Source organism: Trachurus japonicus, chromosome 10, assembly GCF_045865225.1.
Source record: "Trachurus japonicus isolate A0001 chromosome 10, Traja_1.0".
Taxonomy (NCBI): Eukaryota; Metazoa; Chordata; class Actinopteri; order Carangiformes; family Carangidae; genus Trachurus; species Trachurus japonicus.
In genome coordinates this window covers 22,538,881-22,557,146 of record NC_140916.1, presented here as the reverse complement: position 1 = coordinate 22,557,146, position 18,266 = coordinate 22,538,881, and the positions used below count along the sequence as shown (strand labels likewise).

The window sequence follows — 18,266 nt, the reverse complement described above, 5'->3', positions numbered from 1 at the left end:
TTGGTGCTAGTCCTTCAGGGCCTGGAGAAGGGCATACAGCTCAATAACTCAATTCTTAACAATTAGCCCCTGACATGTCCCCCAGAAAACAGATAGAGAGGACTCTAGTGGATAATATTTTCAAAAGTATTGAGATTATTGTTTCAAAGGCCCAAACAGCATCATCAAAGAAGTTGTGGCTCTGCTTTCAACTCATACATACCACCTGATAAGATTAAAATGGATAAGCCATTCTTCACTCCTCATCTGTTCAGGTGGCTTTTATTTTGTCAGCATCAGCATGGATCTCGGCAAAAGCACCGCCTGCCTCTCTCGCTGTACTTGGGGGGGAAAAAAAGTCAGGCTGCTCTCCTGGGTCACTAATTATCAACAGCACACTTGCAACATTTTAAATGGCACGGTGCTTATCACTCTCAATTATACACTTATTACACTGTAATCGGAGGGGGTGGTGGATCTGGGATCACATCTCATCTAGCCGGCCGTGTATGCCTGCTTGCTCCCGTCCCCTCCCCTACCCTCCCCTCCCCTCCCGCCCTCCGAGCACACCTCCTCGGCCGCGGACCCAGCAGAGAGTGACCTTGGACAAGGGCCGACCTTGCTGCATCACCGCAGTCCGATGTTATTAGATTGTCAAGGAAGGAGAAAGCACACGCAGTCCATCTCGCCTTGGTTTGGTCTTCGGTGCACTTTGAAGGGGATGGGGAGAACAAATAGAGCTGTCTGAGGGCGCTGGACTTTGCTGTGTGTGTTTGTGTGTTTGATTGACGCAAGCACTTGTGTTTGTGCAGCCACATAAAACATGACTCTCAGACAGACATGGAGGTGGCATTTGGAGTCGTCTGCCCAGGGGAGCGCTCCCATGCCTGAGGGGATCGTACTCACTCAGGCTCTCCTCTGGGTCCTGATGGTCCGTGCGCCGTGGTCTAATTGTAAAGAGGTCGTAGCTTTGTGAAGGGAGTCCCAGAGGCCGACTAGAACAATTAGAAATATGTGTTTCTGGGTCACTGGAGCACAGTTACAAGTCTGGTAATAGTATTCCATTTCCTGACACGGGAGGCAGAGGAAGTGGCTTTTCTCTGGCTTTTGTCTCATTCGTGTTTCTGTGCTGGAAACGCAAAGCCTGCTGCTTTGTTTGAACTGGTTTACACTTGCAACAGTGTCATAGATTTGCGAGCTTTTACTTTATACTGTATATTCTGATCTTGCTCCCCCAAACTCTGTAGTCCTTAAGTCAACAGCAAGCTGTGCTGCAAACACAGCAGTGACAATACTGATGCATGCACGGTAACCCAGCTACAAGCAAGCAAGGCCTAATGTAAACATGACCATCATTTCACATATGCACAGAACAGCATGTACCAATGTACGTTATATATCCATGAAAATAGAGCCCTGGATTTCATAAATATTTAATGAAATCAAAAATAAAAGGCCAGCACACGGCTATAGATGAGCCTAACGCTTTCATTGGGAGTAAATTGCCACAGGCATCATACCTCTCTGAGGCGATGTATCTGGTGCTTAAACAAGTTAACAATGCTTGACAGGGATTAAAAAGGATATAGATTCTTGAGTGGCAGGAACTCAATGACACAGATCACATTAGTTGAACTGTTAAAAGTGTCAGACCCCGGATGCTGAATGCAGATTTTCAGAGTTTCATGTCACCTCTGTAGGTGACTCACGCCAGAACCATATAATCCTTTGACTTGAAATGTCAAGATCACCCGGACTGGATTTACGAGTTTTTCACCCGACAGCAACAATATATATGGAGAGTGATTCACCTTTACATTTTTCTTCATGAAATATGAAAGGGCAGAGGCAGAATGACTGGAGCTGCGCCTGTGATCAGTGGATCCAGCTGTTATGTATGAGTGAGAGTATAGGACAGTATGAATTATCATAAGTGGTATAAGGGCTGCATCAAAACAGATTATCTCCTGACTCAATAATTTTACAGTGTTGTATCACACCAGTCTGAGATGATCATCGACCCCCATCATTTTAAACGGGAATTGTGTATCAATTATCTCCCCAGCTCGAGCAGGCGGGGTTCTGAGTACAGCTCGGTATGATTTCATACCCCAGTCCTGGCATCTAAATGCATGTGGCTCCTAAGGTAACATTTTTCATGCAGGATTATAGAATGCTGACTATATGCGCTGCATACCACTTGCTGCATTTGCATTTTAATGTAAATCTCCATTTACATTTACAGACAATACAACTGTGGTCAAAACTGTGGTGAAATTGATTATTAATGGTAATACCAGAAACTGGGTTTGAGTAAATAGTTCAAGGGACAGAGGGGGGAGAAAACATGAAGCTTTTAGGATCAAGGAAAGCCTTGCCTTTTTAAGAAAGAAAGCTAACACATTTTTCTGTGCAAACAAGTCAGGGTCTAGTGCCATTTGCTGGTGGCACCACTGCTCTAATGCCCATTTCCCCCCATGTTGTAAAAGGCTAAATTAGCCTCCTCTGGAGCCAATTTAGCTGAATTAAGCAGCTTAGAAAGGTCATACTTACATTTCATTTGAACTTAATAGACATTGCAGTAAGAGTGCTTTTCTGTATTTGCCCTATTATTCCTGATCCCTCATCAGTGAGAAGCTTTACAGGTGGCCAGGGCAAAAACCTGAGGTATTGAATATCTTTATGGCATTTTCCCAAATTGGGCCTCCAATCCGCTGTATGTTTGGCCACTGAGCCATCTCGTTAAGTTAAATAATGAATGAATTGTACGGGTAATTATGAAAACTGCTCACAAGCGGGACTAATGCTTGTGCTGGTTTAATTAGAGCAGGAGCCTGCCACTCAAGACTGTTCGCTATGCCAATCGGCAGGACAGGATGGTATATTCTCAGACTGGGGAGGGGGGCTCAATTTAGGGGCTCAGTGTGGTACAAATCTGCTACTGTTGCACGGGCTGTTACAGGTAGTGAGCCTGCGCGATTTTCAGCCACATGTGGGGATGTTACCAACGATGAGGAGCCACAGCACACAGCACGGTCCAGTTAAACTCGGCTAGAGACAGGAAGAGCAGTTAACCACCTGTTTCCCGACGAGGGAGCCATTCCGGCATAGTTAACGTATCAAAGGCAAGAGGAAAGTATTGTCATCAGCATATGTCTTGATAGCACAACTGAGAGCATTAACTGACATTGGAGAGCATTATCCATAGCACAGCCATTTAGTGGACACTCAAGTGAAGGAATAGATGTGGGGTGGTGGTTGGACTGGGGGATGATTCGATGAACACAATTGGCTTTATTTCTGCTCTGCACCTGCTAGCTGTTTGCTGCTGATGCTATCACGGAGCCAGAGGGGCTGCTGGGGCATTGACTGAAACAAGATGTCCTGCTAATAAGATTCAGAATCCTTCTTTCCATTAGAACGCATCTGTTTCCCTACCATTATTGGCATTGTTGTTGGGTCAGTAATCCACCCTTGTAACCTCTAGGCAACATGACTGCAAAGGAGTCAGAGTTAGCAACAAAGTGTGTCAGGCCCGGCGATGGCGAGACAGGGGAGGCAATGATGCCCGTTTTGTCGAGGCCAGGCTGAGGAGAGGTGACACCGGCCTTGACTGGCCAGAACTACCACAGAGCAATCTGTATAATGAGTGGTTTCCCGCTCTGACTGAGAGACGAGTTGTCATTTCATTCATACGTCGTAGCTCGATACATCCTTCCTAGCTCTAGTCAGCCCTCTCCAGCCCGAGGGGAGAAGAGACAGTGACAGCGGGGATGACATAAACACAGCGAGAGATGAAGAGTTCACCGGGGGAAACGGGAACAATATACCCTGTATGTTGAATGAAATGAATTATCACACTGATTCAGTTTCTTTGATTGCAAATTACAGACTGGCTACGTTTAACTAAAATACAAGAATATACGGTGTTTGAATTCATGCATTAAGTTTCTTTTTTTCTTCTTTTTCTAAAAAAATGCTAATATGACTCCCTTGGCACATTTGGCAGAATTTGGTTACATTCATTTACGTCCTTGGTGTAGAGCAAATGTCTGAGCTCATGTTGTTGTTTACATTGTCTGTTTTGAAAAGAACGAGCGTGTGCCCACAGGCTTATGCAGCATGCAGTCGCGGTTCAAACATATGAACTCATAAACGTCTGCTATCAAATAAGGCAAAAGAAACTCAATTAAGGGGAGAGATCTGGTGGGGATTGCAACAAATTAGGTGACTGACAAGCCCAGTAATCTGGAGCATATAGCATTTTTTTTTTCTTTTTCTTTTTTTTTTAATCTAATAACACTCAGAGATGTCCTTGGAAAAATGGAGTATGTGGTGATGCTGAGCTGATAGAGAGGACAGGAGAGCTTCTGGGGCGGGAGGGGTCACGTTCGAGTACAGTGACAATTTCTTCCGACAACGTCCCGTCATACTTTTTGCTTTAGTCAGCACACTCTTTAAAGCAGGGATGTCGTATTTAATCAAATTACCTGCGAGAGCTGCTCCTTCTTTTATTAATTTATTGAGGGCAAAGGGGAGGGGGGGAGAGGGGAGGGGGGATCGGGGTAGGTGAGGGGGAGCATGGATGAGCTCCTTTGGGATGAGTGTGTTTGTGCTCTCTGAAACGTGAACCAGAGAGGGCTGAGCTAACAGGAGCTGACAGCGGCAACCGCCCTAGTGCTCGGCTGTGAGAGGACCAGTCGGCTCTTTCGCTCCAGCCTCGTTAGGGAAACAGTGAGAAGAGTCATCTGAGGCTCAGAGACAGGAGTGTGGCTCTGGTGTTGCTGCTGTTCAAAGAAAAAGTGGATCAGGTTTGACTGTGGATGTCAAGAGATTGAGGCTGAGAAGCTGTTATGTTAAGCGATGGCAATCTTATCCCATCACGTCTCCCTGTAATATAGAAAGATGCTGAATTAGCACTCTAGATGAACCATATATGATTTATTTGTAATTTAATCATATACTGTAGCTGTAAGGTTACAGCTAATCTAATGTAATTGTCCACTGAAGCGGATTTTGTCAATGAAGATAAAGGCAGTCGGTTAACAAAAAGGCGGCGATGGCACAGGCAGAGAAATGAGTCAGACTGGATGCTGTTCAGGCAGGAGAGCAACACCACCTCTTTCACCCTCGCTCTGTGCTCTGGCCTTCGGGCTCTCAGGTGTACAGTGTGCCTGGCCAGCCTATAGGGTGCATGGAACAAAGCCATGGTGACATTTTATCTGACGGTTGCTCCTGTGGGGCCTGAGCCATGCTGCCGAACTGTCAGGCAGATTTTAACGCAATGAGGAGGGGGTGGGGGGGCAAACAAACAGAGGCCTGGCACAAACTCCCATCGTCGAGCAGCGCAGACGAGCGCAGAGAGACATCCCTGGGGATCGCAGGAGGCCGAGATGAAACAGAAAGCGAGATCTAACCTTTTTGTTGTTGCTGGAACCTACAGTAGTTCCTTAGTGCTGCTAGATTAAAAGGAGGAACAGCGAAGCAAAATGAAAAAAAAAAAAAGAAACACTTCAGCTGTTTGAACGTGAAGACCCTCACTGGAAACAGGACTTCAATATCAATTGAAAGGGAGGAAAATAAAGCAAATATTGCCATGCTTTGTAGGACATCGGTACAAGTGTCTTTTGTATAGTGCATGGCCTTTGTGTTACATGCTACAATACATGACAGGCACACTCCCTCTATTGTAGAAGTGTTATGGTAATCATACGCACTATTTCAAAAGCTTTTCATCCATTTTTCATTTCCCACTGTTCTCGGGGTGAGAGAACAGGCATGTTTCATCAACAAAGGAATATGTGAAGCCAAGCAAGCACCAAGCACCCTCACAAGGTAGAAGGTAATAAATTCTGCATATGTAGAAACCAAGTGGTTTCACTTTCTATGAGACTAAAAGATATTCAACTGCCAATATCGACATATTAAATATATTCTGTGTTGGTTAGTATTGTCAACAAACCACACAACCGCACATTCGCATTCCCATATGACCTGCGTTGATTGCTTTTCTCATTTTAGGTGGCACTATAGCGATAGATCTGCTTTTGAGTATGTAGTGAATAAAATGTGCTGTTGATCACACTTTGCAGAGTGGTTACTGCATTGACACACAATTGTCTCACACACACACACAGCAGCTGCAATTATGGTCTTTAAAACTCTTCAATGTGCTTTGATGTTTCTCCAGTGTTAGATTTTAATGCGATAAATGCAGATGTGGAGGTGCTTAATTAAACATGTGGCACAATGAACCCCCCACCCCACCCCCCCACCCCTCCTCTCCCCAATTGCTGCTCTCTATAGGGTTGGTATTAACCTCCTGCTTCTTTCACGGGCAGATGAAGAGATACCCACCACTGATGTTAAGCTGGAACTGGAGCTGGAGTCCCAGGAGGCTCTGATCAAATCCCCCAACTTAGCGCTCCACTGTGCACTGCGCAGCCCAGTTCAGCCTCACTTGGCCCAGCCTGCCCCAGCTTATACTAAAGTGATCCGCTTGCACCATCCTGCCAGTATGAAGAAGTGGAGGATCGCAGCGGAGGGAGACAGAGATCAGGTGGACAAGAAAGAGGAAAAGAAGCAGAAAGCGAGAAGGTGCAGAATGAGTACACTGGTGATTGAGAGGCACTTTAGTGTGGATAGCCTGGAGGAAAGTCCATAGGATAGTCAAGTCCCCCGGTGTCAAAGTTCATGCAAGAGAGACAGGAGTTTCCAACAAGGCTCGCTGCATCCAGTTAGCAGCAACAGACCTTTGAAAACAGGGCTTAACACTTCCTTTATAGGTGACAGACGCTTTAAAATCAGCCCTGGCTCCATTAGTTAGTGGGTGTCAGGCTTTTAAGAACAAGGCTATAAACAACTAGTGAGGACCTTTAATACCTGAACTCAGTTTGTCAGAACTGCTGCTCACTGTGATGGCTGCTACAGATCTTGCAGCTTTTTCCACATCAGAGAGTAAATGCATGCTATTACCATTGGCCCAAGCAACTGCTCGCATTGCCACAGTTCCGGCACTTCATTAAATTGATATTGTGGGAAAACACGCGGGCAGTGCCCAGTCTTTAGTTCGTAAACACACCCAGACTCTCTGCCAGTTAGTGTGCTGGCCATAGACCTAGTCAGTGCGCTTGGCCGATAATATGAATGGTAATGAGTGACTGGCTGCTGGGATTGAAAGCAAAAGTGCTGTCATAATTGAGTTAGATTAATTAAAGGAGCTCCACTGTATTCTTACAGATCAGTGCATCTTGTTAGAGGGCCGTGTTATGGGTTGGGGCACAGGAGGGGGGTGTGTTTGTGGCCAGAGTGTATGTGTGTTTGTGCCTGTGTAACCTGCAGATTGTGGGTTAGGTGGGTTGTTGTGTGAGGAACTAATTGAAATGAGAGGCGATGTGCGAGTCTCAGCCAACATGGCCGGTCCATTTGTCAGAGTGACATCACTGCACTCACACCCCATCCATCTCCGCCCGGCGCCACAGAACCATGCTCCTCCTGGTGATTAATATCCATACCTCCCTCGCCGCACTGCATACACCCCCACACCCCCACACCCCCCACCCCCACCCCCTCTGAGCTCTTCCTGCTCCACACACCCACAAACAAACAAATACGCACACACTCTGTTGGAAGCCCTCCTCTTCACTTATGCACACAGTGGCTGCGCACTCACCCACACTCAGTGCCATGGCACTCCCATTTACTCTCACACACCCACACACACACACACACACACAGCCAGAGCCCAGAGCCAAAGCGGTTCCACACATATACTTCCTAATTGTTCCAAACACAATCTGTCCTTGCTCTTTGGTGGGTTTAGATTTGACTGACTCTAATTGATTCACCTAGTTCAAATCTTTTTAACTCATATTTTTAGGTCTGAAGAGAAAACAGACCTAAAACAGGAACCATCTTTGTTTGACTTATTGAGAGTCAGACTGCTGCCATTTGTCAGAACTTTGCCAAGAATTTGGTGGTTCTTTTTAGCTTCCTAAATTTATGAAATCATTTTTGAAACGGTGATTAAATTCTGCTCTATCACTGTTATGTCTTTGAAAAGCGGAACAAGGATGGTGCTGTCAAAAAGAACGAGACACAGTATCACCAGACTTATCCATAACTCTTTCAGAGTGCTTATTATGGTCGGCCATATTGGAAACACTGGACAGGTGCACTGATGCATTCGTAACCAGCGATGTAGATAAAAGCGGAGCCGAAAAACAGACTCAGAAAGCATGATTCCTAACAAATCCTCCCTTCTTGTAAATGTGGAGCCAGTTCCAAATCAGAACACAACCCCACTGGCAGCAGCACTACTTCTTGTAGCCAGAAATATTACACCCTTCCAAAGACAAATAAAACATCACTTATACAGTACACACCACAGTGCTAAACCTCCAGAAAACAGATGTTCATTTGAATTGCTGCTGTTGATTTACAGCCTAAGTTGGCAGGGTTTTTTCTTTTTCTGTTTTTACAAATGAGCAAATATGAGAAGACAGGATCTACAGTATCATGAATAAAAATCTGGAGAACAGGCTGTCTGAGATTATTTCACAAGTTCTTATGAGGAAGGGTCAACCAAAACTAAGCTAATTATGGCCAGCTATCAGAGCTCCTCCAACCTGAGGAGGAGAGGAGTTGGGCTTTGAAGATCCTCTAAATGATGACCTTTCTCTTCTGCTCTGCTCCACTGATGTGCTTTGATAAGCTGGGCTCTGATCTCGTCCGTGGTATCACAGCGCATCATTGAACACTGCCCCGTCCTCCCAGAGCTGGGCGGAGCTAATCTTTCTCACCACGCCCTCAAATTACATCACCCGGGCTTGATGTCATGTTTCACACCATGCCTTTGAACTTATGCAGCCACAGGCCAAAGAGCGAGATAGAGCACCACACGCAGTGTTGTTTTACTTGAACAAAGGAAAGTGGATTTACTGTAAGAATATGTTTTTTTGCCCTTTTTTTAAATATGAGATTTATGTAAAGGCAAATTATTGCTCATGAAATTTCTCCCTACGATGCATGTTCTTCCAAGTGGAACCAAAGTGCTGCTTAACCTCGCTGTTGCGACTCTCCAGCAGCAGTCTCTCCCTCTGCCTCTGTGGGAGCACGCAGGCTCGCCTCCGCACCAGCTGTGAGATGCAAAGCTTCCCTTAATGTAAAAGCATTTCGCTGTCTTTGAGAACCCACTGTCTGTGCTATTCAACGATGCTGAAAGATACGGAGAAGAGAGAAGGTGATAGGTAGCGGTTATAAAAAGATGGAGGCATATACGGCGAGAGAGAGAAAGGGAGAAACAGACAGTGAGAGCACAGGAAGACAAGAAACATGACAGGGAGAAGGAGCACAAGGGAGAGGATGGCGAAGGGAGGGTGGCAGAGAGTGGGAGAGGGAGAGAGGGAGCAGCAAAGGGGAGCAACAAAGCCGACAGCCGCTGGAGCCGATGTGTGATTGATTGAGTGGCATTCAGATGCCAGGGGTCATACATATGCAAACTGCTCATTTGTAGTTGCTGCCAGGGCTGCTGTTAACCAGAGCTCTTGAATAGTGTCGCCTGACCACCAGGACACATCTCACAATCAGATTAAGGCAGGCCCGAAGTCACATGCAGGACGACCAGCAGCTGCCACGTGCACCAGCAGCTCTGACTTACAGTGTCTGCTTTTCATCCCCGTCTGCTGTAACAGGCTCTTGTCTGTCTGTAACAGATCTGGGTTTTAGGTTCTCAGATATGTGTCAGATGAGCTTGGGTGTTTGTGCAGTGCAGATTTTCCCTCGTGACATTTTGTTGTGCGTGTATGTTTTTTTTTTTATATTGTTTTTTTTTTTTTTTTTGAGTGCTTTGTTGCACACAAACCACATTTTCCATTTGAGTGGCTCAGTGTGTACATAGCAGTGCAGTATACACAATGCTCTGTCTTCAGCATCGTGCTCCACACTCTTCAACCACCTTTCAGCCCCACAATGTAGCAGCAGCAGCAGCAGCAGCAGCATTGCTTCATGTTGCACACTCTTCGTCTATCTGTGTCATGACAGACGGCCGCCGAGTGTCTGGAACGGATATTCGGGCCAGACCGTTTAGGTTTCTGTTCATCATCGGTTCACATTTTCAGTGCAGACCCACAGTTTAGCGAGTGTTTTATTATTCAGTTTGAAGTCGCCCAGTGTCGAGGGGCAGGCTCCTGAAACATCAGATGATATTGTTGCCATTGAAGGCGATCACATATTTGCTTCAATTATTGATTCGTGATGAGGCCAGCAGGAGTCGGGGGCTCATACATAAATTCCCTTTTACCATTTGATTCTGCAATCACGATGGGTTCTGCAGTCATGATATATTCATTCATATGAAACCAGCAATTTAGAAGGATTACAATGAAAAAGTTCTTTATTTATATTTTCCCCTCCACCGGAAACAAGGATGCAGTGCTGGGTAAATGGCTTTCAGTGTTCAGGCTGCCATAAAGAGGCTTTCTTGTGCTTGCCTGCACTTCTCTCCTTCTCTTTCTCATTGGCTTTCTCCCTCCTTGTTTCTCTATCTCTGTCGCCCTCCTGCTCCCAGATCAGACTGAGTTCCAGCCACGCTATTGGGCAGTGAGCTGTTAAGAGTAGCTGTACACTGATCCAAGTGGCAATCACCTTCATTCAAGCCCACGCCTCCCCCTCCAGCCCATCACCCTTTTTTTTTTGACTCTTGTCAGTGGGCTGATCAATTCTCACCATCCAGCCCCTCAAAAAAAGGAAGAAAAGAGGAAAAAAAAGAGAAAATGATAAATCTTGTGGGAATGACTCCCTGTGTGCAGGATGGACTGCTGGGTATGTCCCTTGCTCATCGTGAGCCCGACACACAGGCCCTTTATGTGGCTGTGCGGAGGGTGGCCCCCTTTCCTCTGCTTCTCATCCACACCCCAGAGGCTCCCATTCAGCCCCGGCCTGGCTGGGGGGGAAGTTGGAGCTCTTTTGTAGTGGGGGATTCTTAGGGGAGGCTGTCAAGGCTGTGACTGTGTGGGCCTTTATTTCCCGAGAGAAGAGAAGGGGGGAGAAAAGATAGAGGGAGAGGGCAAGAGGGAGTCGGGGGAGAGTACCAAAGGAGGGTTTGGACACAGACTGCCTTGTTAACCGGCAGCCCCAAAGAGGGAAGAGGATGAGAGCAAGAGAAAGAAACAGGGAAAAGGCGAAGCAAAAGCAAGAATGAATCCAACAGAAATCTGAAAAACTTTCCCTCTGTTACGTCACCGCTGTTATTCCCATCCTCCGTCTCCTCCTCCTCCTCCTCCTCCTCCTCCTCCTTCTCCCTATCCATTCCCTCCATCTGTCCATGTGTAAGCTCACTCTTCAGCTCAATAACAAGCTTTTGCCCTCCCCCTCACCCTTTCCTCGCCCCCTTCTCACTCTCTGCCATTACTTTACACACATTCCATTATCTGGGAGACCAGGCTAAGAGAGATGTCTGGGGTCGGAACGATCATTATCATCACCTCTTTCCGCTACACTCTGAGTTATAGCCCACCGTATAGGAAACAGACATTTAAATCATAATCAATAGGGAAATATCAATGCTGAGAGGCATGTCTAAAGGAAATCACTGCCGGCGCTCAGGAGGAAGCAGAGATGCTGAGTTTACGCTGAGATAGCGGCGTGCGCTTATTGACAAAATATGATCAAGCCTCAAAATGCATTATGTGGCATCACGCTCAGCGGTGGCTTTTTGGGATAAATAAACCCACTCTCGCTGATATTCAGGTGCTGCAATGATCGCGGCTGCTGTGTGGCAGTGTGTGGAAATGGAGAGGTGCTAGATTTGAGTGGTGATCTCCTGGTCTCTGAACATCAATGTCTGCCGCTCACGCAGCGCTTCCGGCACAGTGGCTGAAGCTCAGACACAGCAGAGAGGGGGCTCTGTCATTCTGTATACATTAACTGATCCTCTGATCATGCTAAGGCGACAAAGGCGACTAAGTTCCTCGCAGGGGGAGCTGCACTACACACACACACACAACGTTTCGTCCGGCAAGGACGATGCAAGGTGACAGGTGCGACCTGACCCAGCTGCACCCAGACCACGGCCACCGCTGCCACTCCGACTGAGATCAGGACTGAATCTCGGACTCTGTGCTGCCACAAGGAGAAAATACCAGCTCTTCATACGGCAGAAGTGCACCACATCACTGTCAGGGAAGAATCGCTCTGAGACACGATACAAAAACACATCATGTAATCAGTCAGGACAAATTACAGCTCTAACATGCGAGAGAAAGAGCACAGAATCACTGTTATTAACTCATACAGTGTGTTTGCAGTGAACAAGAGGAGCTCATGCTAATTTCATGTCTAATCCATCTGACGTGTGACAGGTTACAGTATATATCCCATATGGAAATCTTTGTATGATATATTTGTTTCAACCATATGAGATTTTATTTGTTAACATGACAAGGGATCCGTATATAACCAATTCCCTAAACAGAGCTTATGAAATACATTTTGAATTTAGTGTGTAAGATATAGGAGAAATTCAGTTGATAAAAATTCCTTGGATTCCTTTTCTGCAGTGTGGAGTCCTTTATCCAAACAGATCATTTTCCACTCAACTACTTCAGCCTGTCAACCAAAAGGGCGTTTTTTTGTATGTGTCACCATATTGGATATTTGTATTCAACCAGTAGAAAGACAGGATCAGGCTTTGCCTCAGTTATTAGAACTAAATTAAAATACATCCCACATTTAAGCTATGGTTTGTTACCGAACTCACAGCAGGAGGGATTAATAATGTCACAGAGAAAAAATAAATGACTTCAAATTAATTTGTATGCACTTAACTTTCAAAGTAGCAGATCAACTTGAGTTATTTACTATTTAATGATTATTTTATGTTTGTTGAATTAACTTGATTGGGACACGGTAACTGTGTTTGTGCCAAAGTTAATTGGTCAGATCATTTAAAAGAGAATTTGCATATTGATTTGAGTTCAGGCAGCAAACAAAGATGGATATTATGTGATTACCGTTGAGAATTAAAAACGTATTGTAAAGCGGCACCTGCTTTAGATTAAGAAGCCGTTGGATGTCAGGTTGAGTTGTGCAGTCAAGCACGTAACCAGCCTGACCAAGTGTTTCATACACACAGAGCTGCAGCCCAGAATCCCAAGGTCCTGTGTAGGTGTGAGCTGTGAACGCTGCGCATCACGGTTCATGTGCAGCCAGAGCCCACGCAGTGCCGATCAGACGGGGATCATCTGCTAGATCTGCAAATCTATAACCCAATCCCTGGTGAGAAAAGAGAATTTTAGGCAACTCAAACCTGAGACGAAGCCTGAGAAGTTTGTGTCAACTAATCAGAGTGTGTCTTGGGCAAATGTGTATATTTTTCTATATGCTTTAAGCCCAGAGGTGATTTATAGGTAATAGGCATAAAGAAATATCCATAAAAGAGATAAACACCTTCAGAGCACATGCATAGAGACAGACAGACTGCCATAAATATAAATAGAGAAATAACTATGCATAAAAAACAATTATTTGGCTATCTTAATTGCTTTCCAAAGAAAATACTTTCTGTCACCTTTCCAATTAAAACATAACCAGCAGCTATATTAGATGTATTTTTAAATGGTGCCTGCAGCATGTCTTGTCTGAGAGATTGGATTCCACGTCTACATTTTAATGACCAGTTTCATTTATAGATGCAGAGGAATCAACGCGGCTAAACAAAAAGTCACAACAGAGTAGAGCACTGAGCGGTGTTTTATTCAGCCGGCTGTGGATCCAACTCTAATGATTTACATTTTGTCATTAAGTAATGCCTCATATTACAGTGCCAAATGGATAATGTTTACTATATCTTTTCAATTAGGCTAACAGTTGCACAGAACCCCTTTTACATACCAGTCTCCTGACATTTCTTAAACCGTCTGACATACACTTGGTGAAGTGTGAACCATTTCGCAAATGAGGGTTATTCTGGGAGAGTCACGTCTCCTCTCTCCCCACAGCACCGGGGCGAGAGTTGTAAAAGCTGTTGTCCTTTAGTTATGAGGGAACGCGAGGAGCAGCCGCAAGAGAAAAAGAAAAAGCTCTTCAATTGGAGTGCTCCGTTCTCCTCTCTGCCTGTCTCTGCGTCTGTTCCTCTGCCTGTCTCTTCCACTCTCCCTCTCTCTCTCTCTCTCTCTGCATGTGCCCTGCTGCTCTGTCATCCTCAGGGATGCGTCTGAAGGAGACCATCTGTTGATCCATTTGTCTCCTGCTTTGCTTCCTGTGCCACCGCCTCTCTCCTATCGATGATCAGGCCTGGCCTTTCCCCTGCCCACCCTCTTTGTTGCTGCCAACAGACACTCGGGGCGAAGCGGGTGTGCTGTGGGGGGTTGGGCAGGAGGTTGCGCCCTCTATAGTCTCTGATTCACACAAATATGAGAAGAAAAAAAAAACACAAAACAAGCATTGGCAGGCACGCATCCTCGTACATACAGTACAGTACATACATACCCATAAACAGCTAATGAGCTTGGAGCAGCTGCTTTCTAATCTGTGTTTTCTAAAGCGAGGATCAATGTTCTGACCTGAGTCAAAAAAAACACATGGATTTGATCTTCTTCTTTTTTTTTGTAATGCTGATATCAAAACCATTCCCTTCTCCCCCTTAGGACTTAAACACAGAGAGCTCATCATTATACGGAGGCATAGACCATGAAATAGATGTTAGAAACAATGCTGAAGGACCATCACTGGAGGCTGGGGAACACTCACCACCAACACATTTATTGCCTGTGAAGTGTTTGCCGATATCGCCACTAGAGACAGAGGGGGTCTTGGTTTCCACGCATGTCTCCGAGCTGTCACCTCGTATGCATGTTCAGGGGTTTGATGGACACTGAATCCACCGTGGGGACTTCAGGGATTGCTTGCCTTTGATCTTCTCCCGCGACTCTCGATTACCCATCATTCAGCAGGGCTTAGGCCCTGGAGAGCAGCTGGGAGAGGGTGGTGTGTTAACATGAGCTCTGATGTACCCAAGAGAGACTCACTGTCCAACTCAGGCATCATATAGCAGATTACACAGACACGGAAGAAAATGTGCCCGGATAGTGCCTGTTGTGAATGTTTATAGTGAAAGTATGTGGCTCTACAGAGTGTGTGTGTGAGTGTGTGAGAGTGTGTGAGGGAGAGAGAGAGTCCAGACACTGTCAGAGGAAGATGGTAACTCTGATAGGAAATGTAATGAGGTCGCAGTCCATATGGAGGTGTTTGCAGCATCAAACATGATTGTAAATCTTGTTATCACGTCTTTTTTCCCTCTCCCTGCGTCCGCTGAGTTTTCATAGATTCGTATGGTTTTCATCAGGGCTGCTCAATATATCTGATGATAGATGTGCACCCGTGGAGACGTACCATTGATTTCCCATAAGGTGCAAATGACATGTGGTCACGCACGCTCCTATTTTACAACAGCCATGTCGTCTAATAAGTCATGATTTCACCGCTGCTGTCATCTGATGTGACAGTTCTTCGGACACAATCGAGTAGGGGTTAGCCATTGTGGCTAACCTTTAGTATTGCAGGTGCACACGGAAAATAACAAGCTGTATGTATAGCTATAGTTGCATGTGCAAATTGCATATTGCCTCATTGTCTCATTCAGAATGTAGAACAATGTTATTTTGTTTGATTTAGCTTTCTCTGTGTGAGTTTGTAATCTCTTAATCTTGGTTTGTGTTGCAGGCTTCCTCAGTACGGGTGACCAGGCTGCTAAAGGGAACTACGGGCTCCTGGACCAGATCCAGGCTTTAAGGTGGATCAGCGAGAACATCGGCTTCTTCGGCGGGGACTCCAACCGCATCACTGTGTTCGGTTCTGGCATCGGCGCTTCCTGCGTCAGCCTGCTCACCCTCTCCCACCACTCTGAAGGTAGAGCACAGCAGGGAGGAGCGGGGCGGGCGAGGGAGTGGGGGATGGGTAATACAGCTGTGGAGCTCATGCCTGCCGGTGTGTAGGCTGCTTGATATTAGAAACTGGCAGTGCAGGTCACAAGTTATTGGGTAATGTATTCTACTGTACTGTGCAGCATGGCAAATGTTTTAAGAGGCAGGCAGGTTTGCATTTAAATTACTGTGACGTTCAATCCCACGGGGGGGAAATTGAAACTCCACGGCACGTTTCAGCCCACATGTGGGTTTTGACGTACCACTGCTGGTTTGCTGGTATCATGTGTGTCAGAAATAGACGTGTAGGTATACTACGTCTTTGTAAGCAAGATAAAACAAAGGACAGGGTGTACCAGGGGGACCCTCTTAGTGACAGCCAAAGTGATGCTAAATGACACATCCAGACACACTCGTCTCTTTGTAAGCAATGTTGTTTATCTGCTGGCTTCCTTAATTCCACCTCATGATGATTTACTGCCCATGTTGTCCACATCTCCCATACTAAACGCAGCATGAGTGCTTACCTTGGACATGTGATAAACATCCCTCATACTCATGCTCCTCTAATGCATCATTGAATTAAGATTGAACCCGACCGCCTATACTTAAGTTCTTGCAGGAAGTGCTTTGGCTGATGTGAATGAACTGTTGTGCTCAGAGCTGCGGTCGTGAATGTGCAACTGCTCCCCGCAGAGCCAAACGGACACCACGTAATCCTTACCCTGGAATTACTGTACTCATTCACTCTATCCGTTTAAAGCCTGGCTGTTTTCTTGTGTGTAACTGATTGTGTGCGCACGCCGGTCTTGTCAGGACACTGAGGTGTTCGCCGTATATGCCGCGTTTATGTTTTTACCACATTGTTTATGCGGTGGTAATATTCCAAATGAGAAATCTTTACATTCAGCCACGCTCACATAGGCTGCTTGTCGAGCATGTTAACAAGCCACAAACGTGGTGCTTTAGACACACATGGTTGGAAATGCAACACAGGGCTTTTACTGCACATTACGTGGAAGTGAACTGCATTAAAGAGATCACTGTTGCGTTAGAGGGAAGATTGGTCTTAGGCAGCACTGTGGTCAAGGAACTATTAAGTGGCACCGCCGCAAACAAACTAACACACACCAACACAAACATGAAATTGTTTTTTTCTTGTCACTAGGTAGAATAAAAATCTTTGCTCAGGGTTTTCTGAGTCACAAACCACACGTACGTTTGAAAGAGGTCATTTGAGCTGCTCTTCTCTCTCTTACAGTGCCAGGGATTTGTGATTTTTTTTTGCGTTCTCCAATTTGCATTAAAGTGTTACTAATTGCCTTGATTTCCTCCGATGAATGATGACTGCTTTTCGATTGAATTTTTACTATAAATGCCTTTTTTTATTCATACTCCATAATGCTACGCTCCATGTAGCATGTTATTATACTGCCAGTGAAACCATCGCCTCTGCCTTCCAGTAAATTGGATATTACCAGGTCTGTTTTTCTCCTGAATGGAAATGTATGCCCCACTGATGGGATGAAAAAAAAAGAGCCAGTAAAACTTGAGGGATCCTAGGAAATTGAAACAGGAAGCCTTCTATCACGCCAGGATTCTTGCTGTGAATGTTACCAATGGCAATCAGATTTCACACAGTCTCTCTCGGTGCACAGATTGTTGTAATTATATAAAGTTTAGGACTGGAGTGGGCTGCAGGATGTGACAGGAAATTCAAGTGAAGAAATGTCTTTTTGCACCTGCTTTCACAAACCACTGCTGTAATCTGCTCCTCCTCTCCTATAGTCTTACCCATTGAAGTGAAAACACGTAGGATGCTCTTGTTGCCAGGACAACGCAGTAAACAAGGAAGAAATCAAAGTGTCTGGATCCGCGCAGCGTTGAAAATTGAAGTAAAAATCTATAATCAAATGAATTATACACTGTGGCATGAGCACACCTGGTTTCAGGTCGCCTCTGGTAATGGATTTGTGTAATGATTTTCTATCCATGTTAGCAGACTGTTGCATCTGAGGAAAAGCGCCTAATATTGAGTTTCCTACTTTGCACTCCGAACGGAAATCAAGTGAGGAAAGAAAATTGTAAACAATCCATGATGGCTCCTCCCTCCTCGCCGGATTTGACTTTTTATTACGAGTCGCTCACAAATGAAAATTCATACTTTCTCCCTAGAAATAGAGGGAGCTGTGGCACATTGAATGTGTGAGTTCCGGAGTAGACAAAGGCGGGATATTATAACATGGGATGGAAATCACATTTCTGCTTGCGTGCGCTCACACACAAGCATTTCCCTTCACCTGCTGCTCAGACGCAGGAAAAGCGAGGCCCAGGTAAAAAAAAAAAAAGAGAGAGAGAGAGTAAATC

General features: G+C 45.5%; 1 protein-coding gene across 2 annotated transcripts in view; it reads left to right on the top strand.

The window, feature by feature from the left end:
- nlgn3a (neuroligin 3a) overlaps positions 1 to 18,266 on the top strand; it is a 122,021-nt gene that overhangs the window by 61,263 nt on the left and 42,492 nt on the right. For both annotated transcript variants that reach the window (XM_085790112.1, XM_085790113.1), the window contains one exon: positions 15,700 to 15,885. In XM_085790112.1, the coding sequence (XP_085646238.1) occupies positions 15,700 to 15,885 (186 nt within the window). The remainder of the gene's footprint in view (positions 1 to 15,699; positions 15,886 to 18,266) is intronic.